The 15,101-nt window shown below is 37.6% G+C and overlaps 2 protein-coding genes across 8 annotated transcripts; one reads left to right on the top strand and one right to left on the bottom strand.

Annotated features, from left to right (window-relative positions):
• Positions 1-317: 317 nt before the first annotated feature.
• On the bottom strand, positions 318-10,237 carry LOC111452357 (ATP-dependent Clp protease proteolytic subunit 2, mitochondrial-like). Its single transcript, XM_023093028.1, has 3 exons — positions 10,227-10,237; positions 1,550-1,965; positions 318-1,002 (listed from the first exon to the last, which is right to left on the bottom strand). Exons 2-3 carry the CDS (start codon positions 1,866-1,868, stop codon positions 584-586), a joined length of 738 nt encoding a protein of 245 aa, XP_022948796.1. The 5' UTR covers positions 1,869-1,965; positions 10,227-10,237; the 3' UTR covers positions 318-583.
• LOC111452353 (ENHANCER OF AG-4 protein 2-like) lies at positions 2,801-14,760 on the top strand. Of its 7 annotated transcripts, none has more exons than XM_023093021.1 (14): positions 2,801-3,426; positions 4,215-4,291; positions 4,866-6,854; positions 6,999-7,120; positions 7,208-7,485; positions 8,257-8,365; positions 8,535-8,647; positions 8,727-8,914; positions 10,152-10,818; positions 10,894-11,356; positions 12,172-12,264; positions 12,389-12,480; positions 12,577-12,772; positions 14,282-14,760. In XM_023093021.1, the coding sequence occupies exons 1-12, from the start codon at positions 3,316-3,318 to the stop codon at positions 12,457-12,459; spliced, it is 4,281 nt and encodes a 1,426-aa protein (XP_022948789.1). In that variant the 5' UTR covers positions 2,801-3,315; the 3' UTR covers positions 12,460-12,480; positions 12,577-12,772; positions 14,282-14,760. The 7 variants fall into 7 exon arrangements, with proteins under 7 accessions (XP_022948789.1, XP_022948787.1, XP_022948788.1 ...); XM_023093024.1 differs by adding an exon at positions 3,870-4,025 and having other exon boundaries at positions 3,299-3,426; positions 4,894-6,854; positions 6,999-7,485; XM_023093019.1 differs by having other exon boundaries at positions 6,999-7,485.
• Positions 14,761-15,101: the final 341 nt, after the last annotated feature.

The following is a 15,101-nucleotide window of genomic DNA, read 5'->3' on the forward strand; positions in this document are numbered from 1 at the left end:
AGAACAGAACAATCCAGTTCAAAATCCAAAATATCCATGTTTTGCACTATAACTGTCTTTTCTCAGTAGTATTTGCAATATACACATAAACGACCATATCGATACCAAAGGGATGAGTCTACTATACAAAATTGTGCCACAATGGTGTAAGAATCTTATCAAAGCCCTCCAGTTTCCCCTAAACTATGCAGCACATGACACAATGAACAAAGTTAATGGAGTTCCAATTTCCCGTATCATATAATGTATGCTATTCATGTAACTACGAAAAGTTGAACTGTGATACACCTGAAGCATGATATTGTGTAGAATTGAACTAGAAGAAGCAAACATAATATGGATAAAGTATAGACATTTGTTGTCATACGAGCAAAATTTGAAATTCTATTAAATTTCAAGCTTTTCTCTTTGAAATGCTAATAACAATACTGATCCAAACAGCTAAATCAACATTTAGCTAAGAAAAAAACAATCAATTCCATCACATCTAGGTAGATATGATCAGCTTTTAGAGAATTCTAACAAAAGTCAGTATGGAACTTTGAAATGCCACGCTTTTGCGTCATAATCCTACCTCGCATTCTTAATTTGAACCTTTATCCTTGCCTTGAGAACCAACTGCATCAGTCACCAGAGCTATTGGCCTTTGATCCATTACCTCGTCGATAATGCCAAACTCTTTGGCCTCTTCTGGGGTCATGAAATAATCCCTATCCATATACTCTTTGATAGTATCTATTGGTTGTGACGTATGCTTGGAGTACAGCTCGTTAAGTGCATCCCAAACCCGAACGATCTGTTTCGTGTGAATCGTTATGTCCTTTGCTTGCCCACTGTATCCACCAGAAGGCTGGTGAATCATGATAGTTGCATTAGGAAGCGATCGTCTCTCACCCTTGGCACCAGCAGCTAGAAGAAGAGAAGCCATTGAAGCAGCCTGACCCAAACAGATGGTATTGATGGGCGACCTTATATACTGCATAGTATCATATATAGCTAGCCCTGTAAATACATCACAAATATTCTATCAAATTCAGCAACCTCGAATCTTCCAAGCAGGAAAGGTTGGCCCTTGGAACGAAGTTCATGATTATAATCTTTGAACACAAATGACAATTGAAGTCTACTGAGGTAACAGACAGTGAAAATTAACATTATGAGGGGAAGGGAAGTAGACTTCCAATGTGAGATTAGCCAAGTTTCATAATCAGTGAACTGAAATAGTTTGAAATCCTTTCGTTTTCTTGTCAACAAACCTCAAATTGGGAGAAAATAATACGAATTAAAAGTACTATATGTGCATGTGTAACTAGAACAAGACCAAAAATCCAAAACTCAAAAGATTAAACCTATAGAATACCGTATATTTAATGATAATCTCCCACTTTATATTATGTTAAATCACCCATTTACCCAATTTAATTATTTGTTCATACTCTAAACGAGATTCTCAAAGTCAGAAACGAGGAGTTAAAAAACTGGTATTAAGTCATGATAATGCACAAAACAATGAAAATCCTGAATTAGTAAGTGTAGCTTTCTATTATACCGGCAGTGACGGCGCCGCCGGGGGAGTTGAGGTACATGTTGATGGGCTTCGAGGGGTTCTCCGACTCGAGAAAAAGGAGTTGAGCAACGACGACATGAGCAGTATCATCTGAAATAGGGCCATTGATGCAAATTATACGCTCCTTAAGAAGACGAGAGAAGATATCGTATGCCCTTTCTCCCCTCGATGTGTGTTCTATCACCATCGGAATCAAGCTGTAACCGCGACGAAAATCCCTCGCCGCCGTTCTTCCGTTCGCCAACGCCGTGGATTTAGCTAGCAGCATGGAGGAAGTCGAAGCTAATCTCCTCCAAATCATGGCCAATTGACTCGATCGTTGAGATCGTAATCGAGGGTTTATCAGCTTCAAACTTCAGCCTCCAGATTTGAGAGCTTCGTCTCCCTTCTCTTCCCCTCTCGCTCCCTCGGTGAAATTTGGTTCCTTAGTTCTCTCTGAATTTGTGGGCCGGATATTGCCTAATGAGCCCATTGGGCTTTTTAGTTTCTTTTTGGGCTTTGACTATTCCATAAACAAAAATTTAATTTTGGGGTTTAAATCATTTTAATAGGGTTTATGAAAATAAAAATTGCGGATTAATTGCAATTTTATTATTTTTTTAATATTTGATTCTAACAAAAGATGAATTTTTTTATTTTTTTTCTAATTTATTTTTAAAGCTATTTAATAATTATTTCATTTTTAAAATAATTGGTTTTGTAGTTTTCTAATGAAACTATCAATTTTAGTCTAATTTAAATAAAGAAAATTATTATTTTTAGTTAAAAAACATAATTTTTAGATATTCATTCTAGTAATTATTTATTTTAATTGTTAAACATTAATGTATTTTTTTTTGATAAATTAGCATATATTTGGCATATTTAAAATTTTACTTTCGATAAATTTTAAAATTTATTATTACTGTATGAAATGACGGAAATTTAAACTTTTAATTTTTTTTTTTTAAGGAGAATACATATTTTAATCCATTTATTTTAGTAAATAAAAAAAAATATTGGGAAAAAAAAAATATATATATATTAGTTTAAATATATTTGAATTAATATTGATAGTTAAATCTAAAAAAGAAAAAAGAAATTAGAATCATTATTGAATTGACTTGAGACGAGTATAATAATTGTTATTTTTTAAAGTATTAAAAAGCGGGTCGGGTCAATGCACCGTATAGTGGAATACGGGCGGAGCCATGAGAGAGCAACCCTATGAGCTACATTGATTTTTTCTGGCTCTCTTCTTGTCTCTCGCTTTCCCTCTCCGTCTCTCCTAAATCTCTCCCAAACTCCCAAAGACAAATACTCTCTCTCTCTCTCTCTCTCTCTCTCTCTCTCTCTCTACTGCACTTCTTCTTCTGAAATCATCTCCATTTCCGGCACCGGCTTCACCTCTCCGACCACCAATCACAAATTCCCATCCCTAAATCCTTCAACCAAACTTCCTCCCAATCATCTCCACTCCACCGCCTTCCAATACATCATCCCCCATTTCCCGCCACACTCCCCAATTTCCGCCGCTAAAACCCCCTCTCTCCCTTGATGCTTTAGTCCCACCACCGCCGGGGCCATCCACCGCCGGCGAGGGTTCTATCGTCTCCGCGTTTTCTTCCAGGGGAATACTTATTGGCCTGTGTCGATTTTTAAGTTTCGTGTTTGGGTTTGGGTTTGGGTTTTTGCCCCGAGGTCGGCGTTTTTTGATTTTTTGGTTTTAGTTCTTTCCTTTTTGTTCGTTGTTGGTCATTCATACGACCATGGCTCCGGGTCGGAGACGCGGAGCAAGTAAAGCCAAGGCCAATAGAGAGCTCAGTTTGGGAGATCTTGTTCTCGCTAAGGTCAAGGGTTTTCCTCCATGGCCAGCCAAGGTACAATCTTTGCCCTTTTTTCTTTTCTTGTTTTAATATGTTGTTGCGATTTTGTTTATGTGCTGTATTGCAATTTGGCCAATGTGTTTCGCCGGAAGTAATAATTTAATGAGTGTGAGGTGTTACTGTGATGAAAATTGTTTCTAGTTCCCGTTTGTTTCATCTTACTTCTCTTCATCTTTCAGCGTATTGGGATTTTTTTTTTCAATGGTGTACTGTTTTGTGTTTTTGTATTTGCTTATGCAGTGTTTTGATTCGTAAGAACTTTACGAGCTTGATGTTCTTGTGTTATTTTCTCTAATTCTTCGACTTACATCCATGATCTATTCCTCAAGATTGTATTTTTCGTGTTAAATCTCATGTGAAAATATATATTGCACGAACTAGGATCAGAGCATAATCATGCGTTCTCTCTCTGGGGCTAATAAATCTGCTTTCATCAGGAGGAAAGAAAGTAAAATAGAGGGAGAAGAAAAATACGAACCATAACCAAGCGAAGGAACCACCAAAAAGTAAATTACAATAAAGGGCTCTAGTTGCTTACGATAAAAAGTGGAAGATTACTAGAAGGTTTATTCACTTAGGCCTAATGAAAAGCGGTAATATCCTATGTTGTCATTATTTTATTGAAAGATCAAAGAGCGTTTTTGAGATAGTGAGCTAAATGTTACCCATTTTTATAAAAAGAGAAGCTAACTGTGTGGCTAGGGTTTGGAGTATCAATTCATTTGATCCAGGATCTACTTAGCCATTTGGAGTTATAAGATATGATGGTGTTATGTTTACAGATTAGCAGGCCGGAAGATTGGGAGAGATCTCCTGACCCGAAGAAATGTTTTGTCCATTTCTTTGGAACACTAGAAATGTAAGTATCCTTGTCTTAGGTTATTGTTTGAATTTGAGTTTGCATATGTATGTGCTTCTTCCCATCTTATGCATATGGCCTTTGATTGCAAGAATAAAATGCATAAATGAGATCATGAGCCTGGAAAGGTGTTTGAGAATGGATATATAATGCTCATTGTAATTATCATAGATAATGACTTCATGCATGCATTATTTGGCATAGGGTTGCATGTATTTGTTCATTCTCTTCTATGTGTTCTTCATTGCAAAAGTTGCAACTCTGTAAAATTTTTCAGGAATTTAATTGCTGCACTCGAACCAATAAGTTTTAACTACTGGTTACTGACACTACCTTTTTGTGCGTGCATAATTTGTATTGAGTTTGTTGTCATACACTCTTTTCTAACCGTACAAAGGTTTAAAATACTCTCCATTGCATCCGTTGTTGTCATATACCTGTTGTTCTTGCTTTTAATATCTTTTCTTCATCCATTGCAGCCAGTCATTTTATCCTCTCCTGTATTCATATGTTATGAACACTCATGTACCTTTTACGCTTTTTAATATCTTTATTCATGCATTGAAATTCACAGAGCTTTTGTAGCCCCTGCTGATATTCAGGCCTTCACCATCATGGAAAAGAATAAACTATCAGCACGTTGCCAAGGTAAAACAACTCAGTTTTCTCAAGCTGTGAGGGAAATATGTGCAGCTTTTGATGACAAACATAATGAGACTTCTAGTGGTATGAGAGTTGATATGGATAGTTTGGAAACTGAAGGTGGTGCTCCCTGCACTGATGGGGTTGTGGATAATGAGTTAGATGTTGACTTGAAGGATGAAGTGGGGACTGCAGAATCAAATGATGAAGCTGTAAATGAAGGCATAGGTGACTATAGCTCTAGATTTGAGCGTTGTTCACAAAAGCAAGGTGAAACCAATGTTCAAGACAGTAAGCCTTCTGTTGAATGCCGGCAGCCTGATGATTCATCTTCAGAACTTTCTTCTGAGCAGAAAGATAGTATATCAGACGTTTCACCAAAGAATGAAGCTGCAACATCTGAACAAGATAAAGATATTACTCAAGCAGAAAAGCTTTCCAAGCCCAAGAAGACATCTACAACCAACGGTCAAAATGTAAAAAAGGAAGGTGCTAGTTCAAAGAAGAAACAAGAGGCTGCTGCTAAACACCACAAAAGCAAAGTCTCTACTGTTACAGCATCTAAGAACGGAAGACCTGATAATTGTTTTAATCTTCCAGAGTCTGTTGTGGACTCAAAGGGTGGAAGGAAAGGAAAATCCACTTTTAGTGGAGGAATGAGGGAACATGGCTCTAGGGCCCTTAAACCGAATTCTGAGTCTAGTCATGGTAAAAAGACTAAAGACCTGCCAAAGGATAAAAAACATTTTAAGGATAAAGATCATGTGGTGGACACCAACTGTAGTTCTAAGGAACAGGGACAGGGCAAAGGCAAAGCTAGTGCTGGGAAGATGCCACAGATTGGAAAAGTAAAATCTGAATTAGGATCAAGTGAAAATTTGCGTCCTGCTAAAAAGTTGAAGCGAGGAGACATAGGGGAGGGTAAGGGATCACTACCAAGCAACAGCCTAAAGGTTGCCTCTTCTCCAAAACCTTTTGTGGCTGATGAAAAAGTGGTTAAAAAGTATGAGTTGAAAAAGTCTATGCCCACGCCGAAATCAGAAAACCATATAAAATCTAGTCACCATTCAGATTCTGTTAATTCTGCAGCTGGTGATGAAGCTGTGTTACCTCTGACAAAGCGACATCGACGAGCTCTTGAAGCTATGTCTGATTCTTCACCTGCAATTCATGATTTTAAAAATGAAAAGAGTCCCTTTTCACAAAGGTATGATGCTTCATGTTCTAGTAGTGATAAACTGCTGGCAAACCATTCACATAAAAAAAGAAGAGCAGTTCGCATTTTTGACGATGATGATGAGAATCCTAAAACTCCTGTTCATGGATCTTCACGGAATATTGATGCAACTTCAAATCGTCCAGATGCTAGTAAGAATAACGATGATGTGCGTAATCAAAGTCCTATTACTTCTCCCATGCCTGTTATTGGAACTAGTGGATCAGATCATGGCCATTTTAAGGAATCAAGTAACCAGTTGCAGAGCTTGTCCTTGTCACCTAAAAAACCCCAAACTGATGAATTACAGCAAGAAAAACCAGTGCCTGTTAATGCCTCTGAAAGTCCTTCAGAATCAGGATCTGAGCAGCTGTCACCTAAGATGGCAAAACCAAGTTTGATTTCTCCAAGAAAATCTCCTGCGTTAGTTAATAGCACTGCAGCTTTGGAACAAACTAAGACTGTGAAACCCCCAATCAAATCCTTCAATACCGGTGTCCAGAAACAATCACAGGGGGGTTCTGCAAAGTCCGTGGTTTTGACTTCAAACACAAATTCCAGCTCTTCTCAGAAGCCATCTATCCTCCAAAAAAGTAGGTCACATTCCTCTGGAGAGAAGCCTAAAACAATTCCAAAATCACGAGCCAATGACTCTTCAATCATGGTGGGAAGTTCAATGGATCATGATGATCTTCATGGTGAAAGGTATCAATATTTGTGATTTATTTTTGTTGTTAGATTATCTTCTTTCTTTTTTTTGTTTAAATAGAGTCGAAGTTTCAACTTCTAAGTGGTGTTTAAATTAACTAATTATTTTCTTAATTTGTTTTTTTTTTTTCAAAAAAATAGAAGCTTAGTAAACGAATTCAAGGTCACCGAGTCTGCCATGTCCATGAAACATCTAATTGCAGCTGCTCAAGCTAAAAGGAGGGAAGCTCATTCTCATAATGTCCTTGGGTTTTTTAATTCTGGTATTTTATCCTCTGATGTCCGTGGCAGTCCTAGTCCTTCTCCAGCCCAGCTGCATTTATCTAGTACCACCCATTTGATGCTGGCAGACTTGAAGGGACCTTTTCACCCGAAGGACGTGGCTTCTCCATCAACTCAAGGGCATCAATTGGCATCGCAAAATCACACTGATGTTGAAGAATTAGAGGAGAAAAGAGTCAGCTCAGTACACAGGTCCGTTGGAGATTCATTGAGTGGTGGCACTGAAGCGGCTGTTGCACGAGATGCTTTTGAAGGAATGATAGAGACTTTATCTAGAACTAAAGAAAGTATAGGACGTGCAACTCGGTTGGCTATTGATTGTGCCAGATATGGCATTGCAAATGAGGTAGGTTCTGATTCTGATCCTTGCTAGCCTGGTTTGACTATCCTGGATTAAAAATGCTGTCGTTAGGATGCTGTTAATATTTCAATTTTTTTTCATTATTTTTATTCTTTAAAGAAAAGTTATTGATGTGTCCATATGTAGAAGAAAAATGTTTTTTTTAAAATGACTTTTAATCATTTCTTGTGTCGTTACATTTGCCTTTGATTTTTTTGTATAAAAATATACAATGTGAAATCTCCTTTTCCTCTTTTGTCGATATATATCCTATGTTGTCGATCTAAAAAATACTGGTGGTATATATTAATCAAACTTGCTTGCTTCCACCCACCCTGGTCCTGGAAAGAGGAATGAGGTAAGCACTCTAGATTTGTAGTGGTCCCATGAATGGCTGAAATCTGGTGTGTGATTCTGTTTCCAGTTTTTTCCCCCCTTCTTTTTGAGTCTGTTGGATGATGCAAAACGTTATATCTGCATCTACCATGTATTAATCTGGTGGTTCTGGTCCTATGGATGATCAAAATTTATATATATGTATATACATTTTCTGTGATAGTCATGGGTATATCATTTGATCCAGTATCTGTGCTTAAACCTCTATTACATAGCATCTATCAGAATGACTGTTCTGTGAACTGAAAATGAAATCTGGTTGTTGCGTTGGATTTGGATTTTGAAATGACTTTGTCTATATAGGATATTATTTGCAAATAAATGCCTATTGCAACAATCTCTGGCTGAGTTTTTAGTGTTTAACTGCTGTTCTATCTGCAGGTTGTGGAACTTCTAATCCGGAAGTTGGAGACTGAACCTAGTTTTCATCGCAAAGTGGATCTCTTCTTTCTTGTGGACTCTATAACACAATGCTCACATACTCAGAGAGGTAGATGCACTTAAGATAGGTCTATTAGGATTAAATTTATTGGCTATTCTAAACATATCACCTCTCTGTTTTAAATCTTTATAAAAGTAAATTTTATTGATGAATGGAGTATTCAAAAGCAGCATCCACTGAATTACCGAGAAATTCTTTCTTCTTATGTTGATATTAGGTATTGCTGGAGCTTCCTACATTCCTATTGTTCAAGCAGCATTGCCACGTCTTCTTGGGGCTGCAGCACCACCAGGTTCTGGAGCTCGTGAAAATCGTCGTCAGTGTCACAAGGTATTTTACTTTTGATCTTTAGAGGCTTATGGTTATGCTGAAAAAGTTTTGAATATATTTCCTGAGGAACTGTCTCCAGGTTCTGCGTCTCTGGCTTGAGAGGAAAATTTTACCCGAATCTATTCTTCGACGTTACATGGATGAAATAGGAGTGTCAAATGATGATTCATCTATTGGTTTCACACTCAGACGTCCATCCCGTGCTGAGCGAGCCATAGATGATCCAATCAGAGAAATGGAAGGCATGCTTGTTGATGAGTATGGAAGGTTTGTATTTCACTTCACTCTCAGCTTTCCACCTTATATTTTTTTTTTTTTTGTATGTTATACGATATTTTCATGCTTATTTTCATTCTTACCTAGAACTATGTTCCTGAACATCAAATTTTTATGTTGTATTGGGTGTGAAATTTGGTATTAGTTAACCTATACAAAAGCTAATAGTATGAACTCTGAGTGGTTTCTTAGCTTGTACCTCTTGAATAATTATGCAGCACGTTGAGGAGCATTTTGTCTTCAATGAATGTTTGCTCAGTACGGTTTTTGTTACCTTATTGTTGTTTTTATTAGAATAATAAACTATTTCATTGAGCATTTAAAATATGCAAAAGAAGAGGGAGGAAAGACTCCACCCAAGCTGAGGAAGTTAAAAAGATACCTTCCATTAGCACAAAGAGAACATGAACCAAGTTGCACAAAAATTTGGGTAATTTGCCCCATCATAAATCAATGAACTCAATATAGCTTTACTACTTTCATATCCAATTGAGAGATTAGATTTGGGCTCTCTCTTGTGTAATTTCATAAGAGAACTAATTGCTCCCATTGGACTGGAAGCATCTCTATTCTCCCCAAAAACTTTGATGTTGTTCTCCGGCATAAAAATTCAAAGAACAGCTTTAACGAAGTGATAAAACACATACATAGAGATTGAATGATTGGACAGCCAGGTATATATTTGATCGACATCTCGCTGTTTCCTCTTCTTAAGAAACCTTAAGGTTTCAGTGATAAAAAAAAAAGTTTCTTGATAGGATGTAAAAGCGACTCTTTTGGCAACATTATCGTGTCATTGCTACTTGTGTATTTAGATGTTTTCTGTAATTGTTTGGACAGACTGGGCCTGTATGCATATGTTCCTACTTATGTTGGTTCATATGACTGGAGAGTTTCTCTGATTTCTTTCACGTAATTCTACTTTCTTAAGTTTATGCTATATTTTCAATGGGATTGAGTTTCGATGGTACCATTTCTATCTTGAGTGGATTTTGTTGAATTTTGGGAATCAGATGAATTTCTTCTGGAAAGTCTTTTGGTAATCTTCCTTGGCCCTTTGGTGCAGGGTGGAAATAAATCTTGACTTCCTTATTTACAAGCTTTGTTTGTTGATATTTGTTTCTTGTAAAAGCAAAAATAAAATTGAATGAAAATATGTTCCTGTGCCATTCCATGTTTTTCTCTTTTTATCAATCGTTTTGTGATTCTCTTTCTGTAATTGTATCAGCAATGCAACATTTCAACTGCCTGGGTTTTTATCTTCACATGTATTTGAGGACGAAGATGAGGATGACCTTCCTACCACCCCATGTAAAGAATCCAATGATGTACCATTGATGGAAGCAACAAATGGTGTTGGAGATGCAGAAGCGTGTGCGGTTACCCCAATTGACAGGCGACATTGCATCTTAGAGGACGTGGACGGGGAACTTGAGATGGAAGATGTTTCTGGGCATCCAAAGGATGAGAAGTCATTGATTGGAGACAGTTCTTTTGTAATAGATGCTCAACATCGGTCTTCAGATAGGGCAACAGAACTTGCTTCAAATACTCCTACAGAGTTTCCCCCTCTGCCAGAAGGTTCTCCTCCTTTGCCTCTTGATTCTCCTCCTCCACCTCCACCCTTACCTTCTTCACCACCCCCACCTCCACCTCCATCCTCTCCATCCCCACCACCACTACCACCACCGCCACTTCCGTCATTACCACCACCTCCTCCTCTACCATCTGCATGCCCTCCGCCACCACCACCACCATTAATTTCCCAACCACCAGTACCCAGTCAGCCTCCATTGTTGAACCAGCAGATATTACCGCTTCAATCTTCCCAGCAGCCTTCAGCACAGCTTCCGTATCAAGCTCCTATTCCCCATGAATACTGCAGCATAGCTAGTGTAAGGATGCAATATTTAGTTTGAAAAGGTATTTTATGGGTATAGTTGTACTTAGTTTGTGTGCCCCTTCTACAGGGAAATCAGCATGTGCAAATGGCTGGAAATGCTTCTCATGGGAGTCACGTGGATGCTTCTGCTAAAGGTGAAACGTATGGCCAGCAGCCACCTTCTGGATTTAATTCTTCGAGGCAATCAGAGTATGGACATAACGATATATATCTGAATACGCAAGTTTCTCAACCAAACCAGCAATATCAGCAAGGGAACCCCAACTTTATTCAAAGGCAGATGCATTCTGGCCCACCTCAAAACCCACCCAGTCATTTCTCTTATGCTAAGCCTCCGGTTCAGCAGCATCCTCCTCATCCATACCATCATTCATATTCTTCGCCATCCGTTATGGATAGCCGGAGGCCTTTCTTGGGTGATGAACAATGGAGAAGGCCTTCAAATGAATTCAAAACTGAAAATCGTCAAGGTGTATGGATGAACGGGGGGAGAAATCCATCACATCCAGGACCACCATTCAGCCAGGAAGGTATTAAAATGTAAATATTTCATTGTATATTTTGGTATCATGATCTTGTGGCTTTATATCTTGTTTGGACATGCATTGATGATGGGGAAAGGTTAGGAAAAAGAGTATGTTTGGCTGGCTATTGACAACTGTTCTTTTTACTACTTCACAACCTAAAGTTAATGTGTACTGCAGAAGAAAACAAATACCCAAGAACTCCAACCACTATTCATTGACCAAAGAGTTACTGTAAGCACATTGGAATCATGACCCAATGGAATTTACTATGAATGAGTGAGGATTGTCAACTTTTTTGAATAAATGACTGGCTGGGAGGGAAGATTTTTGCTTCTAGGATCTTAGGCAGGGTTACCTTCTCTCTTCTTTTCTCTTGTCGATGTTCAGAGTAGGTTGATCTGTACCAGTGTGGATAAGACTTGTATTAAGGGCCTTCTTGTAAAAGGGAGAGGCTTCACTTTTTGCTTTTCCTCTTTGTAGATTATTCTTTACGTTTGCTCTGGGAATGTCACCTTCTTTGTTAATCTCACCTTGCAGTCTTTCTTTTAAGCTTTGTCTGGGAGTTAGGTGGAGACCCTCAAATTCCAATTGGTTTCTTTGGTTTCTAGTGCTTGTTTGTTTGATTTAAGACATGCTAATTCACTTTCTTATTTTGGTCTCAGAACGTAAGTATGCTTTAATTTATCCCTTACTGAAATGGAGTCGTTCTTTGATTTTGAGCATCTTAGTATAGACCAAGTGGAGGATTATCTTTGATATTCCTTTTTCTTTACCCATCAGTGTCCACTATCCAGATCCTAAATAATTTATCTTTGTAGGCTATTTTCAACAACCTTATGAACGACCACCAAGTAATATTGGTTTTCAGCGTCCTGCCTCCAATAGTCTTCCATCTGGAGCTCCAATTTCTGGTGATTTTTTAATTGTGCTCTATATGTTTTTGTTGTAATTTAGTTTTATGAAGAATTTCTGTAAATTTATGAGCAATTGTTCCAAATTTTTATAGAGAGAACTCTTCTATCACATTTTTTCCAGGTCATAGCGTTCCTCAAATGTTGCCTTCTAGACAAGACCTTTCAACTCTTAATTGTTGGCGGCCTGCATAAGAGTTGTTATTTCTTTCCGATGTAAGTTTTTTCTTGAATCATTGTAATGGCCACTCTGAATCCGTGCTGAAAACTTTCTTGCTTCATTTGTTGGATACTTCCATCATGTTCTTCCAGTGCTGATGTGGGATTGGAATACAAATTGGTTACTGTACTGTACAGAAAGATCAGCTTTGTGCATAAATTTTGTACCACTGCAAGGCGCTATCAAGACTTTTGGAGGCTCTTGGTTGAACTCTGTACATAGTAGTTATCCTGACAAACTTGATCCAGGAACATTTGCTCCCAAGTGTAGGCCCATGTTTCTGACCAGGTTAGTGACATCTAGTCCTTATTCTTGTTATTAATTTTGCTTAACTAGTTTGAAATTACATTTTTATTCTATGATTAAGAAGCTTCTCATAGCATTTCATGTAGCTAGATCAGAATGAATAATTCACGTACTCTTCAACTCCTGAATCTTTTATGGGTGGTTAAAGTTTTAATCGAAGGGAAAGTAAGGGCAAGGGAAGATCGGGGGGTAACTAGTATGTGTCCCTTAATTCATCACCAAAATTTATTTGTTTGTGATGGGGCCTTCAATATTTGGCTTAAAATTTTGAAATAAATGTTAATAAACTCACTTCTAATTGTTTTATAAACGAAGTCCTAAACTAAGTTGGTTGTACATTAATGTTCATTGAGAGTTCAGATTTTTAAAGTTCTGAAATAATTGCTTCTGGGGCTGTACCAGTTAGCTTTATCACGAAAAAACCACTTTTGAGAGACTCCACAATAACACGTCTTGCAATATATCTATGTTCCTTGTTACCTCTTAGAAGAGGGAATCTCTAAAGCCAATTAGCAAATAAAAACCTCCACAATCTTCTGCCTTGGAGATTTTTATCCAACTTGAAGGATTTCTACAATATGCTGACAGCTTTCTTGGTAAGCTTACAGATAGATCGGCACACATGAAATTGCTTGAATAAGCCAAAAGGTAGCAGCTTCATCTTGACTAGAGCTGTGGAAGCTAAGTTGGGGAAAGATTTTATTATAACCTGCAAGTACTTGAGAGATCATCCTTTTGTTTCCTGCAATTAGTATTTTTGAAGGGAAAAATCCTCTTAGATGGGACAAGTTGGTTTTCATGTTTGCGCCCAAAGAATCTAGCCTTGTTGTCAACATTGACTAGTGGCTTTGGAGGTTTTAAGTTGGGATGGATTCCCAAAATCCTAGATTCCTAATAGAGTGAGATGTTGACTAGATCATTTGTTTACAGGATGTGCTTGTGCGGAAATTCGTTAGATGTTAATAAATATCACTGGAAGTTGGTCCCGTTTCATCTGTGTGCTGGAAACACTCAATGAAGTACTGGATCGTTGAGATATAAAGGATTAAGGCTTGGGGCCCTTTTATTCCTCTGCTTTTTTACTCTTACATGAATGCTTTTTGCCAAAGGCTATATTCAGTGCTACATGGTAGAAATGTTCAAACAAATGACCAAACCGTAGTAACCATCTTCCTCTCTGACCTAATTCTCTCTCCGCCTCTAGTACTCATGTGTTGACAATTTCTAAAACCATTACTATTTTGTCTCTCTTGCTTCAATCTTATCAGAGATCGTTGTGTTTCTCCTATTAAATAAGTTTTAGGCTATGAATAAGAGCATGTTCGCTTATGTTCATATGGAATTTTTATGTACAATTAGTCATTTGGATGGCATGCTACCCAAGACCTGCCAAGAAATAAAATTGCTTCTATGCATATGATGGTTTGGCATGCTTTAGATGATATTATATATTCGCTAATGATATCATATCCTGGCCGTATAATATGACAGGTTTTGATAGATTTTTATGATAGAGAGAGAGAGAGAGACGAGCAACTTTTGGGATTCTTTGTTTACTTAGCCGAGTAAAGAAAAGATCGAGTCGGATTATTATATCCAAGGAGGAGGTTGCTCGCAGCTGCATAGTTGAGATAGACTATAATTTAACATGGATTTTTGTGCCAAGACCGTGGCTGATCCTTCCTTGTTATGCAGACTCCGGATGTAAAGGTAGTCCCCAGATACTCAAAAAAGAATTTTCAGATCCTATGTAACACAATACTTTCTTTACATATTGTACATGATATCATATAACCCTTTTCTCACCTCACATCCTCGAGTATTTTCTAAAATAATTTCTTTATGATCTAGAAATCATCTCAGTCTGAATATAGTTGTTCAATTATGAGTTTCATTTTCCCACATTTTGATTCTGACCCTCGAGACCTGCTGATGGTTTAAACAGCTCTTTATTTGCTTGGCCTTTTTCATTATATTTTCTTGCATCTGATAGATCTATTATTAGACCATTCTTCTGCTTTGAAACTTAGGCTGTATGTATGCATAAATTTTGGTTGGGGGAGGAGAATTCATTACTTGGTGCAGTTTAAACAAGATTCTAAAACAGCACAGTACGGGTTATTGGACTTTGGTAATCAATCAATCATGAGTGATGAGTGATGTTGCCATTGCCTGCACAATTCAATTAATTATCCATTTCAGCATCATCTCCTTCAATGATAAACAGGTAACATATTTTGCTTTCTCCTTGAATTTTGCTGTTCTAATTGAAGTTTTTTTTTTTTTTTTTTTTTTTTTTTTGCAATTACCA

Source organism: Cucurbita moschata, unplaced genomic scaffold (genome assembly GCF_002738365.1).
Source record: "Cucurbita moschata cultivar Rifu unplaced genomic scaffold, Cmos_1.0 Cmo_Scf00014, whole genome shotgun sequence".
Lineage (NCBI taxonomy): Eukaryota > Viridiplantae > Streptophyta > Magnoliopsida > Cucurbitales > Cucurbitaceae > Cucurbita > Cucurbita moschata.

Coding starts and splice junctions, on each gene's coding strand:
- LOC111452353 (XM_023093019.1), top strand. CDS start 3,316: ATGGCTCCGGGTCGGAGACGCGGAGCAAGTAAAGCCAAGGCCAATAGA. Junction 3,427..4,214: donor TTCCTCCATGGCCAGCCAAG/GTACAATCTTTG, acceptor TTATGTTTACAG/ATTAGCAGGCCGGAAGATTG. Junction 8,915..10,151: donor CTTGTTGATGAGTATGGAAG/GTTTGTATTTCA, acceptor TAATTGTATCAG/CAATGCAACATTTCAACTGC.
- LOC111452357 (XM_023093028.1), bottom strand. CDS start 1,868: ATGATTTGGAGGAGATTAGCTTCGACTTCCTCCATGCTGCTAGCTAAA. Junction 1,003..1,549: donor CGGCGGCGCCGTCACTGCCG/GTATAATAGAAA, acceptor ATGTATTTACAG/GGCTAGCTATATATGATACT.